General features: G+C 38.7%; 2 protein-coding genes across 7 annotated transcripts; one reads left to right on the top strand and one right to left on the bottom strand.

Annotated features, from left to right (window-relative positions):
- Positions 1-1,057: 1,057 nt before the first annotated feature.
- LOC133633543 (uncharacterized) lies at positions 1,058-6,190 on the top strand. 5 transcript variants are annotated; one of them, XM_062026094.1, is made up of 14 exons: positions 1,058-1,320; positions 1,460-1,554; positions 1,691-1,717; positions 1,967-2,043; positions 3,259-3,336; positions 3,426-3,500; positions 3,606-3,632; positions 4,144-4,261; positions 4,415-4,506; positions 4,622-4,699; positions 4,789-4,863; positions 4,961-5,101; positions 5,305-5,375; positions 6,053-6,190. In XM_062026094.1, the coding sequence occupies exons 4-14, from the start codon at positions 2,013-2,015 to the stop codon at positions 6,182-6,184; spliced, it is 918 nt and encodes a 305-aa protein (XP_061882078.1). In that variant the 5' UTR covers positions 1,058-1,320; positions 1,460-1,554; positions 1,691-1,717; positions 1,967-2,012; the 3' UTR covers positions 6,185-6,190. The 5 variants fall into 5 exon arrangements, with proteins under 5 accessions (XP_061882078.1, XP_061882079.1, XP_061882076.1 ...); XM_062026095.1 differs by having other exon boundaries at positions 1,059-1,320; positions 1,473-1,550; XM_062026092.1 differs by having other exon boundaries at positions 1,059-1,550.
- A 2,979-nt stretch (positions 6,191-9,169) lies between these two features.
- si:ch73-109d9.3 (zinc finger protein 888) lies at positions 9,170-25,328 on the bottom strand. 2 transcript variants are annotated; one of them, XM_062026785.1, is made up of 4 exons: positions 24,604-25,328; positions 24,424-24,527; positions 19,806-19,851; positions 9,180-12,536 (listed from the first exon to the last, which is right to left on the bottom strand). In XM_062026785.1, the coding sequence occupies exons 1-4, from the start codon at positions 24,872-24,874 to the stop codon at positions 11,560-11,562; spliced, it is 1,398 nt and encodes a 465-aa protein (XP_061882769.1). In that variant the 5' UTR covers positions 24,875-25,328; the 3' UTR covers positions 9,180-11,559. The 2 variants fall into 2 exon arrangements, with proteins under 2 accessions (XP_061882770.1, XP_061882769.1); XM_062026786.1 differs by lacking the exons at positions 19,806-19,851; positions 24,424-24,527; positions 24,604-25,328 and adding an exon at positions 18,454-18,757 and having other exon boundaries at positions 9,170-12,536.
- Between the last annotated feature and the right edge of the window lie 242 nt (positions 25,329-25,570).

Raw genomic sequence — 25,570 nt, 5'->3', positions numbered from 1 at the left:
ACTTTCAACCAGAAGGTGACACTGTTGGCACACATTACACGTGTATCAATGAACAAACGGCGTTCACAAAATGAAATCCTGTCTCAGAGTGCAGTCAGTGCAAACTTCATATCAAAATACAGCCGTCGAAATGTTTTAAGTTAAAAAAAACAACACATTGGATAGAATGCGTTTTTTAAATGTTTTATTAGATTACACATTTACAATCACATGTAATTAGACTTGTATGTTAAATGGTTCGTTTAATGACATTTCAGTCAGTACTCCTGTTTGCACAACAGAGGGCGACATTGTATAACTAAGCAATTGAGTAGTATTTGTGTTTATGTCCGACATTTTAAAACCATTTAAACCAGAAATGGGCAAATTAAGGCCCGAGGGCCGCACCCGTTAAGCTTTTCAATCCAGCCCACCAGACAAATAATTTTGGTGGATCTTTATGATGGAAACTGTAGCTGCCATTATGATGTGCAGTGATGTTTTCAAATTACCGAAAGTATTAAAGTTAAAGTACCAATGATTGTAATACACACACTAGGTGTGGCGAAATTATTCCCTGCATTTGACCCATCACCCTTGATCACCCCCTGGGAGGTGAAGGGAGCAGTGAGCAGCAGCGGTGGCTGCGCCCGGGAATCATTTTTGGTGATGTAACCCCCAATTCCAACCCTTGATGCTAAGTGCCAAGCAGGGAGGTAATGGGTCCCATTTTTATAGTCTTTGGTATGACTTGGCCAGGGTTTGAACTCACAACCTACCGATCTCAGGGCAGACACTCTAACCACTAGGCCACTGTGTAGGTCGGACTATACAAAGTATTTAAACGGTTGGAATCTGCGCTTTTGCATGATATACTAGTTACTATGGTAATCTAAGTCACAGCAGCTCAGACGAGGCACCAAGCAGTGTGGGTGAGGAGCGTTTCCACAGAGTGTTTCCAGAGCGGCTAGCCTGAAATGCGGGTGTCAGGGACAAACGTGGAAGGAGATTCTTACAACAACCCACACAGCAGAAGACTGCTATACGGATCCGCCTTCAAGTCGCCCAACCCGCGTTACTGTCACATTCGTTTTGGCTCCGCCTAGAGGATACAGCTCCGCCTCTGAAAATTGTACGGTCAGACAACTGATCCTGAGCGGACTCGTGTCTGATTCGCATACGCGGACGCGACAAACCAAACCGGCGCGCGCCGCCTAGAGTTATAGGCTCCGCCTACGCGCGCTGAGCCGACCAATGTCTGCACCCGCAGACGTGGACGCGCCTACTAGCGTGTACGCGCATGAGCCAAGATCTCTGGACTTTCTTTGCTGGAACACGAACGTAAGTATAGATTTATTGATTTATTGCTACATTTGCAGTAAAGATCAGCCTTTGTGTTTCCATCATCGTTTATGTATGATTGTAATGACGTTGTTTGATATTAGGACTAGCAGTAAAACTTTATATTCTGTAAAAAAAGGCTTTATTTCCAGCGCCGCCTCCCAGAATGCTTTGCATGGGGACGTGCGTCTGACGTCACGTATACAGAAAATTCGAAATGGCTGCACGCGGTAGGTGAGGCCCGAGCGAAGAAAAGTGGAAAAGATTGTTATTCGTCAAAACACCCACACAACGACGGTCATTTTTTCGCCGTGCTATTGTAAAATTGTCTTTTATCTGTGTTTTGTGTTCCGGGGGAACCCGACTCCAGAAAGTGAAAGTTTCCCGCGTGAAGCCGGTGAGTAAAAAGTTCAATACAGTTAACTTAGGCCATCTTTTGTTAGACGCTGTGAATGTGTTTAGGTTACATGCTACGATATTCCACATATTTCCAACTGCTTGAAACGAAAGCGTATTACTTTATTGTCAGTGTTGTTTAGGCCCAGGTCGCTAACGTTACTGCGTTAGTCAACAACGTAACGCTAGTGGAAACAGCCGTTCTTTGCCATTAATATGAGTGTGTATTATTTCTTTCTTTGTTCTTTAGTGGAGCTCGAGATCCTGTTTACTGTGGACTAGCTGTGTGTGACGCCATGTTGTTTTTGTTTCCATTACAAAAAAAAGGTATGTCTATGTGTTTTTTGGCATAGTTAATTGTAGAAAAAAATATAAAATGAGGTGATGTGAGTGGGAAAAATTACTGCACATATTAAGGATCCTTTTTCTTGATCTATATTTTTGTTATTTGCTGATGTATATATTTTATATGCTGTTTTTTATTTAATTAATTTATTAGAGACTATTTTATGCTTTATTTACCTTTTTTTATTATTATTATTTTATTTACTATTATTATTATTATGTAAGCATAAATAATTGATCATATTAGTACATTGTTTGATTGCATTGCTTAATGCATTCCATAATTTAATTCCACATACTGATATACTGAAGGTCTTAAGTGTTGTACGTGCGTACAAATGTTTTAAATTACATTTCTCTCTAAGATTATTTTTCTCCTCTTTTTTTGAGAAGAATTGTTGTATATTCTTGGGTAGCAGGTTATAGTTTGCTTTGTTTATAATTTTAGCTGTTTGCAAATTCACTATGTCGTGGAATTTCAGTATCTTTGATTCAATAAATAAAGGATTTGTGTGTTCTCTATATCCAACATTATATATTATTCTAACTGATCTTTTTTGTAACACCGTTAATGAATGAAGTGTACTTTTGTAATTATTTCCCCATATTTCTACACAATAACTCAGATATGTAACACTAGTGAACAGTAGAGAATATGAAATGATTTTTTGTCTAGAACATGTTTCATTATTGACGTGTTTCTTGCTACTTTATGTTGTATATTTTTTACTTGAGATTTCCAGTTCAATTTATCATCAATCATTATACCTAGAAATTTGGTTTCATTTACTCTTTCAATTTCTGTTCCGTCTATTTGTATTTGTGTTTGACTTTCTTTTCTACTGTTACCAAATAGCATTATTTTAGTTTTACTGAGATTCAAAGATAGTCTGTTTTTGTCAAACCATCTTTTTAATTTGTTAATTTCTTCTGTTACTATTTGTATTATCTTCTGTGTGTTCTCTCCTGAACAAAACGCTGTTGTATCATCCGCAAATAATACTAACTTTAAATCTTTTGTAACTTTACAAATGTCATTTATCTAGACATTGAATAATTTAGGTCCTATATTGATCCCTGAGGTACACCACAGGATATATTTAGCGTTGTAGACGAAACCACCACATTAATATTAAAGATATGGTTAGCATTCTTAGTGCTAAAGATATTCCCCTCTCCTTGTATCCCTTCTCCCAGCTCCACCGTCTCGCCGAGTGCCAGCAAGAGTCATGAGTACTTGTCAACTCGACTCCTCAACTGGAGATAACTTTCTAGGTAAAGACTTATCTCCAAAATAATATCTCAGCATCCAGTAACCATGGTTAACAGATCACAACCATTTAATACCAATTTATCTCCCTTAGCACCTCACCATGGGGAAGGATGTATTCATATGCCTTCACCAGCACATGCATTTAACATGCAGAGAGTTACACAAGGTAGGGACTGATCTCTGTATACACTACACCCATAATTTCAAACCCTACTTTACGATTGAGCTGAAGTTCTGACTATTATGACCTGTACTTTTACCTTTCTTATAGTTCTTACCACCTTGGGGCACCATTCAGGTAAAATCTCAGCTCATCTTACTTGCTTATTTGTATACACTAACACCTGTGCATGCTTTTGTCCACGTTGTTCCTTTGACGATGAAAAAATAACCCTTTTCTTTCTTTCTACATTAAGGGTGCCTTTTCATCTGATTAAATTTATAATGAACAGGGACATTGCGGTTGTCCCAAGTGGATGGTATGATGATAGGATGGTTTTCTGGCCCAGCTATAAAAACACCGACAGAATTGAAAGGGCCGCTTTAAATGAGGAGCAGCATGAGCCAAACTGGCCAAGATTTGACGTTTCTGTTGTCCGAACTTGTGGTATGCAAATTCATAATCTTCTTGTTTAAAAATAACGTCATAGTTGCTTCTCTTTATGCTTGGAATAACCTATTGTGTCTATGTTCTGACCAGGTCTCTTGTAAGAGAGAGACCTGATTTATCATCATCAATAATAATAATATTCTGTTCAGCTCTACAGCTAATTTGAAACTCATGTTCATTTTAACATATTCAATTTTAGACAACTACAAAGACGCATTAAAAATAATGCAACAATATGGAAAGGGCTGCAACACCTCAGACCTGCAATCAGAGGCAGAGAACAAGGAGCTGCCAGAAAAAAGGAACAGGAAGCCAGTGTAAGTGTGTTCCGTCTTGTTTTTGTCATGTTTCTACAGTAATAGGAAGGTTATTTCCGGTAGCATTCAAAAATAGACCAGAGATGCTTGTACTATATGTATATTTGGCAATTTTGGTATTGCAATAATCCTAATGATATGGTTACCCAACAGCCATCGTCTCTGGGACTCAGATGATAGCGAAGAAGACCCGGGAAATAGTGACCTCACATCTCTGGGGTTGGCAAGCCAATTGCACAGGCAGAGTAAGGAATAATCTCTTAACATCGAAAACAACAAAACCACCACATTAATATTAAAGATATGGTTAACATTCTTAGTGCTAAAGATATTCCTCTCTCCTTGTATCCCTTCTCCCAGCTCCACCGTCTCACCGAGTGCCAGCAAGAGTCATGAGTACTTGTCAACTCGACTCCTCAACTGGAGATAACTTTCTAGGTAAAGACTGATCTCCAAAATAATATCTCAGCATCCAGTAACCATGGTTAACAGATCTCAACCATTTAATACCAATGTATCTCCTTTAGCACCTCACCATGGGGAAGGACGCATTCATATGCCTTCACCAGCACCTGCATTAAACATGCAGAGAGTTACACAAGGTAGGGACTGATCTCTGAAATATTAGTGTATAGATAGGCCCCTTGGGTATTACCAGTCATGGAATTGATGGCTCTCTCACAATGCCCACCTCACTAGGAACGGCAGTCCCTCCTCGACTCCCTCCACCCCCCTCACCAGCAGCCCTCAACATGTGGCAGACCCAGGAGCCTGGATCCAGCCTGGCCTACAGGCCAACATGGCGAGGGGGAAGAATGGCCGACAACATTTCCTGCTCTGGTGAGCAATAACTGACAAATACCGGATGGTCATTCTGTGCCACAAATTTTGGAAAAAATTCAAATTCACAAGCAATCACATATTTTCTTCAAACTTTGTCAATAACTTTTGTCATTAACTAAGGTCAATAGCTAATGTCAGGATTATGAGTAATGAGGATAAACACTGAAACATGTTAATTTTATACTGCTGTTTGTCAACAGCGCCTGAGGTAATCCACATCCTTAGCCTGCTGGAAACTATTAAGCACAACCAAGACCAGCTGATTGCGAAGGTAAACTTCTTAAGCCTTGAATAGGTCAATAATTCATAATGACATTGATTTTGATTCATTATTATTTTTTAAAGAAAGAAACAGCCTACATGGCAGCTTTGTGTGATTAGAGTAAACATTGCTACATTTTGTTGTTACATTTCACCTGTTTGCTCTTTAAATACCACTTTTAATGTTTTTTATTTATTTCGATCGTATTTTTTAAAAATGTGCCCTGGGACCGTTAAAAAATTACCTGCAGACCGCAAATGGCCCCCGGGCCGCACTTTGGACACCCCTGGCCTACACGAATACAAACATAGAATGATAGTACAAATATAATAAGAAAACAATGTCAACCTCCCAAAGTTGGGTTATGGATATTTATTTATGCCCCCCACCCCCAACCCCCCGCCGCCGTCATCCAACAGAGCCAAACAAGTACTCTGATCAAGGAACCAAATAACGATATTGTTTAAACATTTTGGATGTCTTGCACACCTATACCCTGATCACAAATTCATAGTTTACGCACCTTATTTTAACCACCTCCAGTAACTTTAAGTCTTTTTTTTTTTTTTCAAATGTAATCTCCTTAATACCTATCACATATTTTGTATTGTGTAAGCATACTTGGCTTTGGATGCTTCCTACCATAAACATAAACGTATCTGTCTTGTAATCTTGTTTGATTACAGGTGAGTAAAAATGTGTTGACAAGGTCAGCCACGGACGCTGAGGTCACCAAACACGCCATCAGGTGGTTCAACTTGGCGGGGGATCGGGCCACGAGGAGACGAGTCCCGCTTCCACCTCCTCAGGAGGAATAGAGATGTATATGTATAAATAAACAACCTTTTATTGGACTTCTTGTCATTCACCAGTTATTCATTTTCTGATATGTTAGCTGTGCATGGAGCAGTGTTTCCTTGAAGTTGTAGCCTAATAGATTAAATATGTATATTTACTTTTTAAATATATATTATATATATTTACTTTATAGAGTGAATTGACCATTTTCTGTTTCTACCTATTGACAATATTGTTAGTTTAAAAATACAAGGCAATGCATATGTAAGCCTATATTGCTGTAGTAGGGCTTAGTGAATGTTTTAGTTTCCTATTTTATCCTACAGCAAGAAATGAAGGGATTTTGAAAATAAGATAAAGGGGTCAAAAACGGCCAGATGAGCCAGGGTTTTTATGAGTCCGTTGCTGGTCCGCGGCGGGAGGTTAGGCTTTGATCTTGGGTGCGGAGTGGATGCAGCGCGCCGTCACGGCGCACCCGCCGCGGAAATAAGGCTTTGATCATGGGTGCGATGCGGATGCAACGCGCCGCCACGGCGGATCAGCTACCCGCCGCCGTGGCGGATACGTTCCTGAGTGCAAATGGACGCCGATGAGGGTCCGTTTCGCGGTTCCGTTCCGGAAAGCGCGATACCTGCGCGGGGGACCCGCCGCGGAGTGTTTTTGCTGTGTGGGAAAGTTCTGCAAGAAAAGTGATATTATATCTGTGTTGGCCCTGCGATGAGGTGGCGACTTGTCCAGGGTGTACCCCGCCTTCCGCCCGATTGTAGCTGAGATAGGCTCCAGCGCCCCCCGCGACCCCGAAGGGAATAAGCGGTAGAAAATGGATGGATGTAGGTGGGGTTTTTTTACCCTTCTCATTCACATTTCGCCATGTTTGTTGCATTTTTGTTATGTTTCGCTTGATTGTAAATAATGTCGATCAAGAAGGGATGTGAGAAGTAAAAGAGGATCGACGTTCATATGTTGTCAATATTCAGTGTTTTATCGTTCATCCTAAATCCCGCATTCTTTATTTTGTTGTACTTTCTGGGTGTTTCATTCAGTAGAACATTTAAAATTCCATTCCGTTTTTAAGGCGGTCTGTATTAACGTTTTTAGCATTCAGACATTGTGAGTTTTTGTATTAGTGTTCCTAAAAAACACACACATATTGTACAGCAGATTACCACAGCTTAAATGTGTGTGTGTGTGTGTGTGTATGTATATATATATATATATATATATATATATATATATATATATATATATATATATATATATATATATATACACACTACCGTTCAAAAGTTTGGGGTCACCCAAACAATTTTGTGGAATAGCCTTCATTTCTAAGAACAAGAATAGACCGTCGAGTTTCAGATGAAAGTTCTCTTTTTCTGGCCATTTTGAGCGTTTAATTGACCCCACAAATGTGATGCTCCAGAAACTCAATCTGCCCAAAGGAAGGTCAGTTTTGTAGCTTCTGTAACGAGCTAAACTGTTTTCAGATGTGTGAACCCTAAGATGGGAAACTCTTTGAGTGTTGGATTCTAGAACAGCTCCACAAAGTTAGTTGAATCAATATTGGCTATGTGGACTCTGAGTTAAGACCACAATAAAAATACACTGACTCTATGATTCATCATAGCAACCGAAGACAGAAAATGTTATCTTTCTTTATCCAAATGCAACTGAAATTGTTAATGGGCACTTCTGTTGACTATGAACACTTTTAATTGGAAATACAAATAGTAACATAAATGATATCTGAAATCAAGGTTAAAAAAAATGCTTTTTTGGCAAACAAGATGATGCCTTTAGTATCTATTTGCACCACAAGATCATAATCAATTATATTTTCCCTTGCCATTCCATTCTACTTAAATATACTATTAACCTCTACCTACCTACCCTACAGATATTGCTTTTAAATCGCAGCGGGCCTGGTCCTGGGAGTTCTGTTGCTGGCCCGGCATGCCTGAGGGGGTCTGGTGGTCCCTTGTTTCTTTTCTGGGTGGCTGGGGCCTTTTTTAGCTCCCACACATACTTTGAGACAAATGTACATACATATACGCTCATATATAAAGAAGGCAACAAGTAAGTCAAATGTCAAAAAATTATGTAAAAGAAGGTGAAAAAGAAGGTAATAAATAAGCTAAAAAAGTAGGTAAAATAAGGTTAAAGAAAGAAAAAAAAAGTATGCCCTGTAAAAGAAGGAAAAGGGTAGATAATAGGTAGAACATTTAAATAATTTTGAAAAGAAGATAAATATATGTTAAAAAAGGTCAAAAGTAGATACATGAAGATTGAAAGATAAGAGGAAAACAAAGGAAACAAGGTAAAAAGTATGCAACAGTAGATTAAATAATTCAAATAATAATAATGGATTACATTTTATAACGCGCTTTTCTATTATTAGATACTCAAAGCGCTCACAGAGAAGTAGGAACCCATCATTCATTCACACCTATTGGTGGTAAGCTACATTTGTAGCCACAGCTGCCCTGGGGTAGACTGACGGAAGCGAGGCTACCAATTTGCGCCTACGGCCCCGGAGCGTGAATGAATGAATCATTCATTCAGCGTGAAGTGTCCTGCCCAAGGACACAACGGCAGCAATTTGGACGTCTAGAGGTGGGGAGCGAACCTGCAACCCTCAGGTTTCTGGCATGGCCGCTCTACCCACTACGCCATACCGTGATAAAAAGAAAGTCAAAGCTGGTCGGAGAAGGTAAAAAGTATAGGTTAAAGAAGGGAAGGAGGACAGTAAAAGTAAAAGAAGGTAAAATTAGTTGAAAGATAAAAGTAGGTAAAAAGCAAGTAGATGACATTAAAAAGTTAATTAAAAAACGGTTAACGAAGGAAGAGAAGGTAAAAGTATATAAAAAGAAGGTAATGAGTATGTAAAAAACATTGCTAGCAGGATAAGTGGACTTTGGTACTCTCCAAAAACCAGCATCCAACATAGAAATGACACAATACTAATTTCTAAATAAAGAATAAAGCTTAAAGAACATGAGGTCAAAATAAAAACAACAAATTCCAGGCCATGGTACAATACAGTACATACATTAAATACTGTACATACATAGCATACATACTAACATGCGTATGCACATATTACATACATACAAGTGAAACTCAAAAATATAAAAATATCGGGCAAAGGTTTGTTTATTCCAGCAATCAGATCGACAAGGTGAAACTAATGGCATCTGCTCATATGCAACTCAAAATATTTCAATCTTTCTTTTAATACAATGTTTATGATTATGGCTTACAGTTTAATAAAACTTTGAATTGAAATTCTCCAAAAAATGGGGGTTTTCAAAAACTGTAAATCATGATTATCAACATTCCAACAAATACAAGCTTGACATATCTCACTTTGCATGTAATGAGTTTATCTCAGTTTTACATTTGAAGTTAAATTGCTGATATGAATGAACAATGTGCTTGTTCTATCTTCAGCCAAAGTAAAACTAAGAAATCAATCTTAAATTGTCGTAGATGTATTTTTAAGTTATTATGCCATGATTTAGCCCGTCTGGCCCACGTGGGAATATATGTTCCTATTACAGTAGTTTGCTACACACAGTTTTAGACCTTACAATAACTGAGACAGAACACAAAAACTTGGGACAATATTTTGGCAATAAACAAGTTGTATAAAAGAGGTACACTGTATATAAAACTGGCAGAATTTGTGTATTACTTGAATAAATATTTTTAGCAAGGGTATGCAGATACAACTCTTTCATTTCTTATATGATACCAATATTGGAGCCTTGATCGATTGACCGATACTGCTATTGATCCGATATGATGTATACAGTGTTCTGAAAAATACTTTTAAAAAGTAATTAATTATAGTTACCCGTTATTTTACCAAAACATAATTGTATTAGTCTTTAACAAAGGGGAAAGTAATTAATATGTTACTTTAAAAAAACAACTTCACAATCTCGCGTATGTAGTTGATGGACGTTTCATATGAGAGCAGTGTGTGTGTTCTTTTAAAAGGCGGGGCCTGTTGCCTAGTGACATGTAATGTCAGAAAGGGCTTCAACGGAGCTATGTTTGTTAGCTTTAGCAGTTAGCAGCGGCAATTTGTCGGCTCTGACGTCAGCTCTTTTGAATCTTTTCACTGGATTGTGTTAACTCTGACTAATAAAGGGATTGTATGTGCTTTGATGGCGGTCATATCTTCTTGTCAACAAACGGTGTATTGTTTGGACGGCAAGTTTGTCACATAAATCTTTGATTTGGTGATCATTATTCCCATTGTGTGGTCGAGTGCGTATGTTGTTGTCTGCTGTGTCACAGTGTGATATTGCCTCTTCCTATTTGATATCAAGTTCATTTTGGTGCAGTGCTGCTTGTTGCTTTCACGAGTAAAACGGTATTTCCTGCATTAAACTTGCTGCACTTATAAAGCTGTCTTGTTGACAATAAACCACATCAAAAGTAGCGTGCCGGGTTACATCAAGCTATCTTAAAAGGTGTTGTAAGGGACTTAAAAGTAAATAATTAAATTACTTGTTACTAGTAAAAGTAATGGCATTACTAACAACGCTGTTATTGCGAACACTGGATATATAGTCTCAAATCATAGTACATACTTTTATTTTATGGTGTGGAATGTTAGAAAACATTTGATCAAGTGAAATTAGTCAGACAACAATGTAAGGTATGAAAAAAACTAACATATTTATTGTTAATTGTCTGGAATAGACTGTGCTGTCTTTAAAATTCAAGTGGAGGGGTTATTATTTTTGGTGACAAAGAGTGGCCACAATAATTTAATGAAGTTTAGGTCATAACACAGTAATTTGAATGATGCGGACACGTTTGTTACTGAATACTTTCTCATACGCTTCTGCCAGGGAGACTTTGCATGTGTAACTAATATTCAACTATAATTATGTTATATTTTTTATATTGACCTGTGCGGTTTTAGACTCCTAGTAGCCTATAGCTTGCCATGCTTACCTTTTGTTAATGATGAGACTAAAATACAAGAAAAGACTAACCGCGTGTGCTTATCGGAGGACATTCAGATGTTAACTGGCTACCCAGCTTTGCACAGGTAAACACGATGCAGGACTGCTTGTATCGGATATTTTACATGGAAGACGATATCATCCGACACTTGTTTTTTTGCTGATATCGGACCAATATCAATATTGGATCTCTAGACGACAAATTAATGGTAAATGACACAGTTAACAACAACCCAATTGTGCTTGTTACATACAGTAAGACACATTTTAAAATGCTTGCAATCACTTCCAGGAGACGAATACAAGAAGCTGCCTTCAAAAGTATCACGTGAACTGCACAACATGACAAAAAACACTAAATCTCAGGGACATTTACACACAAAAAAACTGTGGTTTCCTGACCGCCGTGTCCGTCACTCGTCCATGTGTATTCTCTGATGGCGTTTTAGGTTGCACTTCTGTGTGAAGCGTTTACCGCAGGCTAGGCAGCAGTATGGTCTCTCTCCCGTGTGGACTCTGCGGTGGGCTTTGAGGTTGCTAAGTTTGGTGAAGCTGCGGCCGCACAGAGAGCAGCAGAAAGGCCGCTCGCCCGTGTGAATCTGCAGGTGGGCCTTCAGGTTGCTGAGATGGGGGAAACATTTGTCGCAATGGCCGCAGCGCAAGGGGTGCACCGCGTGGCCGTCTGGATGGGCCAAAGAGCGCGCGTGAGGCTGGGATCTGTTGCTGACACACTGGGTGCCAGTTCGACTAACGGCAGAGGTGAATTTATTTGCAGGGTGACTTCGCTGAAGTGTAGCAGGGAGTGTGGCTTTAGACGTGGAAGGAATACGGTTCAGGGGGTCTACGTTTAAGTAAGTGCAAGACAATGCTAACGTGTTGTTTGACAGCGCAGGCTTTTTAATAGGCCGAATAAGTTGCTTCATGGTAGCCCGCGACCTGTCAAACGTGCCAACGTTAGAGTTCTGCTTCAGCTGCTCCTGTGCCGTCATTTTACGGGGATTTGTGCTTTGCTTCGGTGCTAAATAACTCTCTCTGTTCCTCTTAACTGCACAAGAAGACAACATTTCTGGCTGTGAATCTTCTTTCTTCACACATGGGATGCCTCCACAATCCACAATTGTCTCCTGCTTGACGGACACACCAAGTGAGTCAAGTTTCAAAAGTCTTCCCTTAGGGGAGGAGCAACAAAGCTGACCTCTGTCATGAGTAACAGGACTCATATTGCCTTCTGTGAAATACTCTTCCAGCCCCTGCTCTGCACGATGGACCGAAACTTTGGCTGAATCACACTTCCTGTCAGTTCCAAGGTTCTGATGATGCAGTGCTTGGCCTGTCCTACCAGCATCCATCTCCACTGACAGAAGCGCAGCCATGTCTGAGTCCTCCAGGCCTTCAGGAAATGTAAGAGGTTAGATATCATCTTTATGTACTTCAATCCTTAACATTTAAATTGTGAGTACACGGCACTTCTTTATCAAAAGGATGAAACGAGTTGCATTTATGGGCCATTCCACCCACTTGGTGCCATTAGCATTCTCTGGAAAGCTAATTGTACATATTGTGGGCTTAAATTAGGCATTTTCAAAATAAAAACAGTGTGTGACTAAACATTGCAAATGTAAGGTACTGCACTGTATGGCACAACATGTCATTAACATTAAATTAGTTGAAGCATTTTAAGATGTAAATATATATATATATACCTGTATATATATATACACACACACACACACACACACACACACACACACACACACACACACACACACACACACACACACACACACACACACACACACACACACACACACACACACACACACACACACACACACACACACACACACACACACACACACACACACACACACACACACACACACACACACACACACACCGGGTTTTTCGGACTATAAGTTGCTCCGCAGTATAAGTCGCACCGGCCGAAAATGCATAATAAAGAAGGAAAAAAACATTTATGAGTCGCATTTTTTGGGGAAATTTATTTGATAAAACCCAACACCAAGAATAGACATTTGAAAGGCAATTTCAAATAAATAAAAAATAGTGAACAACAGGCTGAATAAGTGTACGTTATATGACGCATAAATAACCAACCGAGAACGTGCCTGGTATGCTAACGTAACATATTATGGTAAGAGTCATTCAAATAACTATAACATATAGAACATGCTATACGTTTACCAAACAATCTGTCACTCCTAATCGCTAAATCCGATGAAATCGTATACGTCTAGTCTCTTACTTGAATGAGCTACATAATATTATTTGATATGTTACGGTAATGTGTTAATAATTTCACACATAAGTCGCTCCTGAGTATAAATCGCACCCCCGGCCAAACGATGAAAAAAACTGCGACTTATAGTCCGAAAATACGGTATATTATATATATATATATATATATATATATATATATATTTATATATATATATATATATATATATATATATATATATATATATATTTTTTTTTTTTTTCGGACTATTAGTCCGAAAATACAGTATATTATATATATATATATATATATATATATATATATATATATATATATATATATATATATATATATATATATATATATATATATATATATATATATATATATATATATATACCGTATTTTTCGGACTATAAGTCGCTCCAGAGTATACGTCGCACCGGCCGAAAATGCACAATAAAGAAGGAAAAAAACATATATACGTCGCACTGGAGTATAAGTCACATTTTTGGGGGAAATTTATTTGATAAAATCCAACACCAAGAATAGACATTTGAAAGGCAATTTAAAATAAATAAAGAATAGTGAACAACAGGCTGAATAAGTGTACACCATATGACGCACAAATAACCAACTGAGAACGTGCCTGGTATGTTAACGCAACACATCATGGCAAGAATCATTCAAATAACTATAACATATAGAACATGCTATACGTTTAACAAACAATCTGTCATTCCCGATCGATCGCTAAATCCGATGAAATCTTCCTCCCCGGTGTCGCCTCTGGTATGCGCCGTTTCCTTTCTTTCTGCTGCTCGATCGCCGTTTTCTGCTGCATATTACACTACGTCCAGCTTGTAATCTGCAGTATATGATTTCCTTTTCGGTGCCATTTTAGTTCAGCCCTTCTCAGTTTTTATAAGTTACCGCCAATGTTGAAATAATACATTTTAATAGCTACGGATGTAGCAGCAGTTAGCATCCCATGACCCACTTCTGCCATGACGCACAATGCACTTCTGCCATAGCCCGCCCCCGCCGAATTCTTATTGGTTGACGTGTGTGACGATTGCTGACGTGTGTGTGACGATTGCGGACATTTGCTTCGTCTCTTACGCGAATGAGATAAATAATATTATTAGATATTTTACGGTAATGTGTTAATAATTACACACATAAAACGCTCCGGAGTATATGTCGCACCCCCCAAAACTATGAAAAAAACTGCGATTTATAATCCGAAAAATACGGTATATGTATATATATATATATATATATATATATATATATATATATATATATACATATATATATATATATATATATATATATATATATATTTGTATTAACGATTTGATTTGTGTGGTTGATTCAAGAACAGTATTATTTTACGACACGACCTGAAATGATTCAGTGTAATGAAATCGATTCAGTAGGACTGGGCGACATATCGATTTTATCAATGTATTCCAGTTTATTGTTGCAGCGCTTCTTGAATTGGATCATATTAGTACATTGTTAGATTTCTTTGTTAAATCCATTCCATAATTTCATTCCAAATACTAAATGTCTTAAGTGTTGTACGTGCATACAAATGTTTTAAATTACATTTTTCTCTAAGGTTATATTTCTCCTCTTTTGTTGAGAAGAATTGTTGTATATTTTTGGGTAGCAGATTGTAGTTTGCTTTGTGCATCATTTTAGCTGTTTGTAAATTCACTATGTTGTGGAATTTCATTATTTTTGATTAAATGAATAAAGGGTTTTAATGTTCTCTATATCCAACATTATGTATTATTCTAACTGATCTTTTTTGTAACACCGTTAATGAAGTGTACTTTTGTAGTTGTTTCCCCATATTTCTGCACAATAACGCAGATATGGTAACACTAGTGAGCAGTACAGAATATGAAGTGATTTTTGGTCCAATATATGTTAAGCTTTATTCATTATTGACATGTTTCTTGCCTCCTTATGTTGTATATTTGTATGTGGGATTCTCAGTTCATTTTATCATCAATCATTATACCTAGAAATTTGGTTTCATTTACTCTTTCAATTTCTATTCTGTCTGTATTTGTGTTTGACTTTGTCTTCTACTGTTACCAAATAGCATTATATTAGTTTTACTGAGGATAGTCTGTTTTTGTCAAGCCATCTTTTGTTAATTTCTTCTTTTATTTGTATTAGCTTCTTTCTGTGTTCTCTCCTGAACAAAACATTGTTGTATCGTCCGCAAATAGTCCTAACTTTAAATATTTTGTAACTTTACAAATGTCATTTTTATAAAGATTGAACAATTTTGGTCCTAGTATTGATCCGTGGGGTACAGGATATATTTAGCATTGTAGATTTGTGTTCGCCTAGCTTGACGTAGTGTTTCCTGTTGGTTAAGTAACTTTTAACCCAGTTTAAGACCAACCCTCTGATTCCATACCATTCAAATGTTTTGATTAGAATATTGTGATTGTTTCAAATGCTTTAGTCTTATCCATAAACACTGCTGCTGCACATTCTTTCCTATCTATTGTAATTAACTCTGTAATTTCGATTAAAGTCATCAAAGTTGAAATATTAGTTTGAGTATTCTATGTTTTTATTTTATGAAACTCTCTGATCTGTTATTGAACAGTTTTTCACTGATTTTAGAAAATTGTGGAAGTAAAGAAACAGGTCTATAATTTGCAAAATGGTGTTTGTCTCCAGTCTTATAAATTGGTTCAACTTTAGCTGTTTTCATTTTGTTTTGGAATTTGCCTGTTTGAAATGATAGGTTACTAATAATATACATTAATGGCCCTGAGATCTCTCCAACAACCTTTTTTATTGTTTCCATATCAATTTCATTACAATTGATTGTAGTCATAGGTTTGCATTTTTTTTTCACGATTTTAACTATTTCCTCCTGTGTCACTTTCGTGAAGAACATTGAGTTGGGATTTCGCTCTATGGTGTCATTATAGTCCTCAGTTGAAACTGGGTCTGAAATCCTTTCTTCCAATTTTGGTCCAATATTTACAAAGTAATTATTGAAGCTTTCAACTACTTCCTTCATGTTGTCATTATTTATGTTTCCGTCTGAGAAGTATTGGGGGATTCCCTCTTAGTGCCATTTTTAATAATGCTATTGAGAATGCCCCATGTTGCTCTCATATTGTTTTTGTTCCTGTCTAATAATTGACTGTAATATTATTTTCTACATGTTCGTAGTATGTTAGTTAGCTTGTTTTTATACGTATTGTACTTATTTTCTGCCTCTGTAGTTCTTTGTGTTATACATTTTTTTTATCATTTTGTCATTCATGGTTGATTGTTCTTTCTCTACTGAGTTGTTTCCATAGACAATGTTCTTCATAAAGCATTATGAATGTGTTTAAAACATTTTCATATGCTTCATCAACAATTTTCATTGTACACATTGTCCCAATTTTGCTTTTCAAGCTCATTTTTTTAAAGCAATCCTCCTCTTTGTGCATAGTAGACTTCCGCTTGCTTTGCTTTGGTCGTATTTCCTGCACTGAACTTGCTGTGCTTTTGACGCTGACATGTTTACATACAACCACATCAACAGTAGCGTCCTACGTTACATCAGAACTCTGATCACTATGTGTAAACGTTTTTGCCACAATACGCTGCTTTTTAGCGGGAGTTGCAGTCTTGTTCCCTTGTAAGGTAGTTGTATTTCCCACACTCAGCTGTTTTTTGTGCTGCTGTCGTTTTTTAAACACTTTGCGCTGTGCAGTCATTTGTTCCACGCGTGTTGCCGCAAAACCAAAGTAATGACAACACTTTTATTTTCTTTGAAACAAGCGTCTGTCTCGCTCTCGTTAGCGTTAGCATTAGCCATGTTTTGAATCTCCGCTAATGAAAATAGGGGGCGGGCGAGAGCTACGGAAGCCCTGGCGGCAAAAAGTATGCTGGAGCAAAAGGAGAATTTATTTTTATTTTTAAATAGTCTACGACGAAAACCTCAAATACATATCGATAAAATCAATATACCGCCGAGACCTAGGTGACACCCTTATTAATTCACATATACTATTTATCACTCTGATTAAGTTGAACAAACTCTTTTCAAGCGTCAAACATACATGGAAAATATATGCAACTTCTTGACGTCAGAGCAGACAGCAGACAATGAGGACACCTTCGATGGTGTTTACTAGTGTAATTATAATGAATTATTATTATATTAGTTATAATTAAGACAGTAAAGTAATTTGACAATGAGTTCGGAGTATGTTGTTATTGCGATCTACTGTCTACTTTTAAGTAGACAGTAGTAATGTATTTGTTTTTCAAATCTTGATTAAATCCTTTGCTTTTTTAATTTAAGGTTGTAAGGAACACTTAAAAGGGGTGTTTGCATCATTTACACAAGATGCCTAAAGGGCGCAAACTTTCCAATGTATTTTACACAGCATATCTCGGCCCTCTTACGACAACTCGTACATAATGACGTCAGTAGACACGTACGTAACACATGTACGTGCATGAGCTTTAGGTACAAAAACCTATTTAGATAGATAGCTTTAGCTGTCATTGAATGTATATTGTATTATAAAAACAGTATGACTGCAAATAATTTGTCGCTTCTCTTGGACTGTTTTTGTATTTGTGCACGCGCTCTCTGCCCGGGAAGGTGCTCAAAGCATGCGCTGACCAGCCCTCCTACATTGTCACTGTCCTCTTCAACCTCTCCTTGGCACAGGCACTCATCCCACCCTGCCTTAAATCCGCCACAATTATCCCGGTACCCAAGAAAGCTGCAACAAACAACCTCAACGACTATCGCCCAGTAGCACTCACACCTGTCATCATGAAGTGCTTCGAGAGGCTGGTCCTACACCACATCCAAGCCTGCCTCCCCCCCACTCTAGACCCACAATAGTTTGCCTACCGGGCAAACAGATCCACGGACGACGCCATAACCATAGCTCTCCAATCTGCACTGAGCCACCTGGAACAAGATGCTTTTCATCGACTATTGCTCCGCCTTCAATACTAACATACCAGACATCCTGGTCACCAAATTGCTGGAATTAGGCCTCCCCACACCCACCTGTTTTTGGATTAGGGACTTCCTGACCAACCGACCCCAGACGGTGAAACTCGGCGCCCATCTCTTCTCCTTCCGCACACTCAGCATCGGCTCTCCACAGAGCTGTGTGCTGAGCCCTTTGCTGTATTCCCTCTACACCCATGACTGTAGTCCAGCCCACCCGGAGAACTCCATCATCAAATTCCCTGATGACACAACGGTGGTTGGACCCATTACAAGGGTGATGAGTCTGCATACAGAGATGAGGTCCTGAAACTAACAGCATGGTGTTCAGTGAATAACCTGGCACTGAGCATTACAAAAACCAAGGAACTCATTGTTGATTTCAGAAAAAACACTGCAGACCCTGCCCCCCTCTACATCAACGGCGAGGAGGTGGAGAGAGTCAGCTCTTTCAAGTTCCTCGGCACCCTCATATCTGCGGACCAATCCTGGACCCCAAATACAACTGCGGTTATCCGGAAAGCCCAGCGGAGACTCCACTTCCTGAGAGTGTTGAGGAAGAACAGACTGGAGAGGCAGCTGATGGTGACCTTCTATCGCTCGGCTGTCGAGAGCCTGCTGACGTACCGCATAACAGTGTGGTACGCCAGCTGCACTGAAGCCGACAGGAAGGCGATTCAGAGGGTCATAAACTCTGCACAAAAAATCATCGGCTGCCCCCTCCCCTCCCTGAAGGATTTACACAACTCCCGCTGCTTCAACAGAGCAAAAAACATTACCAAGGACAGCACACACCCTGGCTTTCACCTGTGCGACCTGCTACCATCGGGCAGGCGCTACAGGTGCATCAGAGCCAGAACAAACAGGCTCAGAGACAGCTTCTTTCCCAGAGCTGTCACCATCTTGAACTCAAACTTGTAATAAATAATTCACCCCTATACCCCCCCAACCCCTTGCCCCCGCTCCTCCCCTTATGGTTGAAATGTGTTTGTCCTTCATTAACTTTAATTTATGTTCCAACATAAAGCACATAGTTTACAACCACTTTCGTTGAAAACACTGAGAAACAGTTGGGCGCGATCTTTAGTGGTAATTGTTGTTACATTTCCACATCCCTGTCAATGTCAACAAGAAAATGAGGAAGATGGGTGGGAGATGCAGGGACACATTTTTATTGGTTCAAGACTTGATGTGTGCCTTTGAAGGCTGTTTAGGGACAATTCGACCGGCGAAAATGATGACGATATGTGCAGGAAGTTGCAGGGACTGTACAAAGTCGCGAGGCAATTCATAGTTTGTGGGAATTGTGGGAACATCGTGAATTCCAGGAAGAATTCTTAAATACTAAATCTACTCCACTATAAATTATATCAATGTATGAAGAGGGACAGAAAAACATGACAACTTACCGATTCCATCTTTCACCACTGGCATCACATCAGTATGTTCTGGTGTCTAAACAGAGAAAATATTGCTACATTTAATTTAATTATCTTCATATTAGGATCCACAAGGTTACTTAGCATACCAAATGTTTCGGGTCTGTGTTGAAAATCAAAGTTGACCAACTTCTCATTTTAAAAGCAACAACGTTCTACTATACAAGTGAGAGGCACGATTTATAATCTCGAGTTAACTTTTACCAACTCAGAAGCAATGCAGCAGCTCACCGGCTCAGAAATGTATGTCAACAGCAGCATACGCTAGTTAGCTCTCTGTAATCACAGCGCCTCTAAAAGTAGCTCCTTAACATTAGCTCCTTAACATTAGCGCTCATCATAGTAATATTGTTAATTGTTAATACTTGGTTATTATTTAGGTGACAAGACCCCCCGTGGCCCCAAAAGGGACAAGTAGTAGGATATGGATGGATGGATGGATGTAAATGGAATATTGTTGGCGTTTTTTTAATGTTTTAGACGCCTTCAATGGCACAATAGATTACATCCAGAGCTCCATTGTTAGTTGACTTTTGCTCGCGTTTATTTACTAGTTAGATTGCATTAAAAAAATTCTAAAGTATATGTGTACTTGTCTTACATTAAGATTTGTGAATGACATGCACAAATTTAAAAAAGTGCAGTTTCCCATTAAGCCAGCTCAGCCATTAGCACACTAGCTTGCTTCGACTGTAAATGAGCAGTAACACCGATCTGTGAGTTTATCGAAGTAACGTTATCTACCAGGATTTTACGATCACTTTAATTTGAAGTGGTAATGCTAACCGTTAGCAATTTTTAGAGAACTTTATAAGTAATACTGTTAATCTTGACATTCCTATTCTACATTTCCTCCCAAACTAAGTTAAAAATGGTCTGGCAACCCAACAAATGCTGTCAACTAGGGATGTCCCGATAAAAAAAAATGTTGTCCTCTGATTTTGAGTCCTGATTCAATACTTTGACAATAGATAATGGAACTAAATATGTTTTATAGTAAGTAACTCAACTGAACTTATCCTAAACACAGTAAGACATTTTTAAAAAGCTGGTCTTATTAAATGTATAATTTGCTACCATTGTTGTAAATCAGATGATGTATTCAATTTGTGGTATTGGATGCTACTTACAATTGTATTTTACTATTGGCTCCCATTAGTTTCCAGCTGCTTACTCCTTGAGTTTGTACACAAGAAAAATCACCAAAAATATTTTGTAATAAGAAAAATATCAATCGAATCACTTTAGTATTGTTTATATACTTACACAACACAAGGTATTTGATACTATTTACATCTAGATGAATTACCCTGACTATACATTGCTTAGCTTCTTGTGTTGCCCTGTTTAGCATGCTTGGCATTCTTTTCCTCATGTTCTCCAGTGATAATATTTGAAGGAAACATCCTTTATTTTTTGCCATAGTGGTGAGGATTAGCATCTTAGAAGCGGCTTTACACTGTAAATAGACAACACGTTTGGTGCAGCTTGCTCTCAAATTGGAGCCGGTGTTGTGGCAAGACATGCACCCCCCTGGAATTCATATATAACTCCTGCATGTGTCTATAACAAGGAATATGGAAATGTAATTGTGTCTCCCTGACCGTACATACCTTTTAAAGGAATCTTTAGTGTGACTGTGAGTACAATCTTTGGCTAAATTCAAAATGCAGGGTCGGATGTCCAATTCAGATTTTTTTGTCAAATCCGATCTTTTTAGTGGCCGTTCACCTTCCCAAAAAAATGTGAACGCAATCTGACCCGCATTTGAATATGACGTCATGACGTCGCACACACAGCAGTCCTTACGGAAGTCAAAATGGCTTCAATTCTAGTTGGTCTTAGTATGGGCGCACTTGTGGCAATTTCATAGATTTTGTCCAATCAAAGTTAACACTTTCTGAACCAAATTATAGCGCGCAGAAGATTGAGAAGGAAGAAGAAGTATTTTGTCTCTCGCAGTTTTATGAATTTGCTCTGATATCTGTTTGAAGAGTGTGTTTGTGGGCGAGCAGTCAGAGACAACAGTGCTGGAACTTTGATGTGAGTTCCTAAAACATATCATATTCACTTATTTTCTGCTCCGTTGTTGTAACCCCATATTTTGGCGAATAATTATGACGATTATCGCTTTTTTGGTGACGTTCTCGTCAGATGAATGCGACCTGAGCCCGGTAACGTTGACAATGAGGATGCATGGCATGTATACCCTATTTATTTCCACATACGAAAGAGGAATTGCACTGTTCACACAGACATAAAGAAATTGATACAGGTCGCATATGGGCTCTGCCTTTATCAGCAGCCAATCAGCTAAAAAAAGACAAATATCGGTGTTACAAAATCTTACAAAAAGAGTGAGCGTCTCCAAACCTGGTTTCCTTTAATTAAGGATGATAAGCCCCTCGTTAGTCAAGATGTTCATACAAACTCATATTTTGGCATACATTTCCGGCGTTGTTTTCGTGTCCGTCTATCAATCTCTCTCGCTCTGTCGATTTGATTGAATTTGTCGGGGCTATCTGTCAAAACCCTCGCCTCATATTGGATTATTTTTTTTAAGGGCAAAATACGGGAAAGAGAACACGTCATTTATCATTTATTTATCATTTATTTATCATTTATCGAGGTTAGCAAGATACGGGAGCTTCATGGGGAAAACAGAAGGGCTGACAGGCATTGTAACTGCAGTAGCAAGTCTGTTTTTATTTTTAAATGTGTGGTATTATTATGACACGGATGAAAACAGGAAGTTGTGTTGCTAACTCCGGTTGCTCGAGAGACAGAGAGACAGAGACAGAGACAGAGAGGGCAAGTAGACATTGCGAGGTTGCACTTGTGCAATTGTGAGTTAAGAAGGGAAGAAAAGAGAAGATATTGCAATACCTAACAAGAAAAGCATAAATACTGTAGAGGTACAGCATTGAAGGAAGCCAGATTGCCTCTGGGAAAGATTCCGCCTTGTTTGAGAAGCAGGCCAAAGTGGTCAGTATTACATTTCGTACATACTAAATTAGCTTCAATGCTATGTGGTGCTATTTTCACTGTATTACTGAACCCTTCTAACATTTGTCCGTCTAAAAAGAACTGGAGTCTGGCATCCCATCAATGGGCAGCATAGGTATGCTTTACAGTGCACTCTTATAGGGCTTGAAAGTGTCATGTGGAAATGCATTGCATTGTGGGTCTTTCTGGACTCTGAATCGCTTATTTACAAGGCAAAATACAAGACTTTGTGCTTAAGTTTAAGTTTTGGTTGCTTTAACAAGTATGAAACATGGCGTGAACGTGCCTCATCATAAACTGCGACAATCGTGGTCATGATCGCTTCAGTAAAATAAAGGATTTGGTGGTTTTAGTCGAGGGGCAATCACACAAAAATTCACAATTATTGTTTTTGGAGAAGTAGTGCAGGGATCAAAGTTTTTAAAAGTAATATTGGGCCTATTTTTTCAGGGAAACCTTATGAAATGAGGCTGTGCACCCTCACTCCATCTCCAACACATACGAGATGAAAACCGTATATTATGCGCAATTTGAGCGGAGGACAATGAGCCTAAACCGACTTTGCATTTTGAAATTCTTCAGCGGTATAAAAACTTACTCCGTTGACAACATATATACAAGTTAGATGGACAAGCGGTATAAAATGGATGGATGGCTTCGACAACGGCGGCAGTTTACATAAATATCTGTCAATTGGACGTGCTCATGTCTATCAATTCAACCAATTGAACTTGTTTTTTTCGAGGTAGCGAGCCTTTGGAGTAAGGTACAGCTAGTCGTGATGCGGTCCCTTGATGTTTTTATTTTGCACGATAGATTTTAATCCAGGTTGTTGCTCTCTCACACATTACCGCGGGTACAGTAAAGCCATGTAAACAAAACCTACATCCAGCAAAAATGGCTACACAATACCCACAATGCATTGCGAAATCACATGCCCTTAATAGCCCTATTCTTTATATTTACTCAAGTGACTTTTTCTTACCAGTTTACTTCTGGTGAACAAAGTGACACTTCACCCTTACCCACAGTGCCGCTCACACTGGTGAATGAATGATGAATGATAGGTGGTGGTCGAAGGTGTCGTAGGCGCAAACTGGCAGCCACACTTCCGTCAGTCTACCCCAGGGCAGCCGTGGCTACGAAAGTAGCTTACCACCACCAGGTGTGTATGAATGATGGGTTCTCACTTCTCTGTGAAGCGCTTTGAGTGTCTAGAAAAGCGGCATATAAATCTAATCCATCATTATTATTATTATTATCATTTCCGCGATTATATTCCCAACAGCCTGAAACAACGTAAGTATAGAGCATTTTTCTTCATGAAAGGCAAACTACCGCCCAGAACGCTTTAAACAACACACGCTCACATGACCACCACTTTGCATATTTAATGAGCCGGACGAATGAATTGATTAACGTGGACCCCGACTTAAACAAGTTGAAGAACTTATTCGGGTGTTACCATTTAGTGGTCAATTGTACGGAATATGTACTGTACTGTGCAATCTACCAATACAAGTGTCAATCAATCAATCAAAAACGTGACATCAGGTGATTTCAAATGATGTGACTTATTTACATGAGTGAGGGCTGCTGGAGTCTGGTCCTCTTCTGTTCTTCGACTTCTCAATGATCTGTCATCACTGTAGGTCTCTCTCTTCAAACCGCATTCCTTCAACACATCTGGGGAATAAAAAGGATGCTATTCCACACAGTTTGATAATAGAAAATGGTGGCATGTCGTTAAACATGTTCTTACCATCGTGCAGGTCTTCTGAAGTGTTGCCAGTGTCACTACTTGCATCAACACTCGTCCCTCTTTCTTTCACACCATTGTCATTTAATTTCCTCTCAGCACATTCCAACTTCGCCCTCAGGGTCTGCACCTCCCGGTTCTTACGCTTCATTTCCTCCAAGAAGCCATCCTCGACCAACTGTGTGACCTTAAACATGGCGCTTTTCACCAGGGTCTCCATCACGTCCAACAGCTGTGTCTGGAAGGTGACGACGAGTGTGTCCAGCTCGGACATAATGTAATAATGTTTTTGTTTTTTTATACCAAAAAATGTTAAAATGTCGTCGGTTTGTGCAGCCGCTACTCGAATATTCGTATTTCTTTAACAAATGCTGCCTCGCTAGCGAGCATGTTTATGATTTCTACCGATACTACAGGAACATTTGCACCATTTATACTGTCATAGCTCTACCCGCTGCCATATTTTACCCCCAAAAAAGAACTAAAAGGACCAGCAAATACAAAAACACGCTTGTTAAACCCGTTAAAATGTTTTGTCAGCTTCGCGACCGACATTTTGTTTGTCGGCTTTGACGTCACGTACACTCTCGACGGTGGCCGCTTGGAGGACAAACTGTGACACCAAACGCGTTTAATTAAAGTGAAACCCTGACGCTGCACTACCTTGTTTCTTGTTGAGTTGAATTTGAGTTTATTTCGAACATGCATGCATACAACATTTTACATTACAATTTCCAGTTTCTGTATTCAACATGTTCGAAACGGAGTAGGAAGAAGCTGAGTTTATTTAATCCTACCCCTTTTCCTTTACATAGCAGTTGCTAACACTTTTGTTCACTTCTCTCAATTTATTCAAAATATACTCCATAAGTAGTAACAATACATATAAATCAATTATTATTCCTGAAGTAAGTTATATTTCATATGGTGAGATGAGTAAATTTATCTAGAAATGTAATGGATTGATGAA

The sequence above is a fragment of the Entelurus aequoreus genome, linkage group LG18, assembly GCF_033978785.1.
Source record: "Entelurus aequoreus isolate RoL-2023_Sb linkage group LG18, RoL_Eaeq_v1.1, whole genome shotgun sequence".
Taxonomy (NCBI): Eukaryota; Metazoa; Chordata; class Actinopteri; order Syngnathiformes; family Syngnathidae; genus Entelurus; species Entelurus aequoreus.
The sequence above is the reverse complement of the archived record's forward strand: the minus strand, read 5'-3'. Positions and strand labels throughout refer to the sequence as shown.

Coding starts and splice junctions, on each gene's coding strand:
- LOC133633543 (XM_062026094.1), top strand. CDS start 2,013: ATGTTGTTTTTGTTTCCATTACAAAAAAAAG. Junction 3,633..4,143: donor CACCTTGGGGCACCATTCAG/GTAAAATCTCAG, acceptor ATTCAATTTTAG/ACAACTACAAAGACGCATTA. Junction 4,507..4,621: donor AAGCCAATTGCACAGGCAGA/GTAAGGAATAAT, acceptor CCCTTCTCCCAG/CTCCACCGTCTCACCGAGTG.
- si:ch73-109d9.3 (XM_062026785.1), bottom strand. CDS start 24,874: ATGTCCGAGCTGGACACACTCGTCGTCACCTTCCAGACACAGCTGTTG. Junction 19,852..24,423: donor CTCCAGCAGCCCTCACTCAT/GTAAATAAGTCA, acceptor TTCTCTGTTTAG/ACACCAGAACATACTGATGT. Junction 12,537..19,805: donor AGTGGTGAAAGATGGAATCG/GTAAGTTGTCAT, acceptor CATTTCCTGAAG/GCCTGGAGGACTCAGACATG.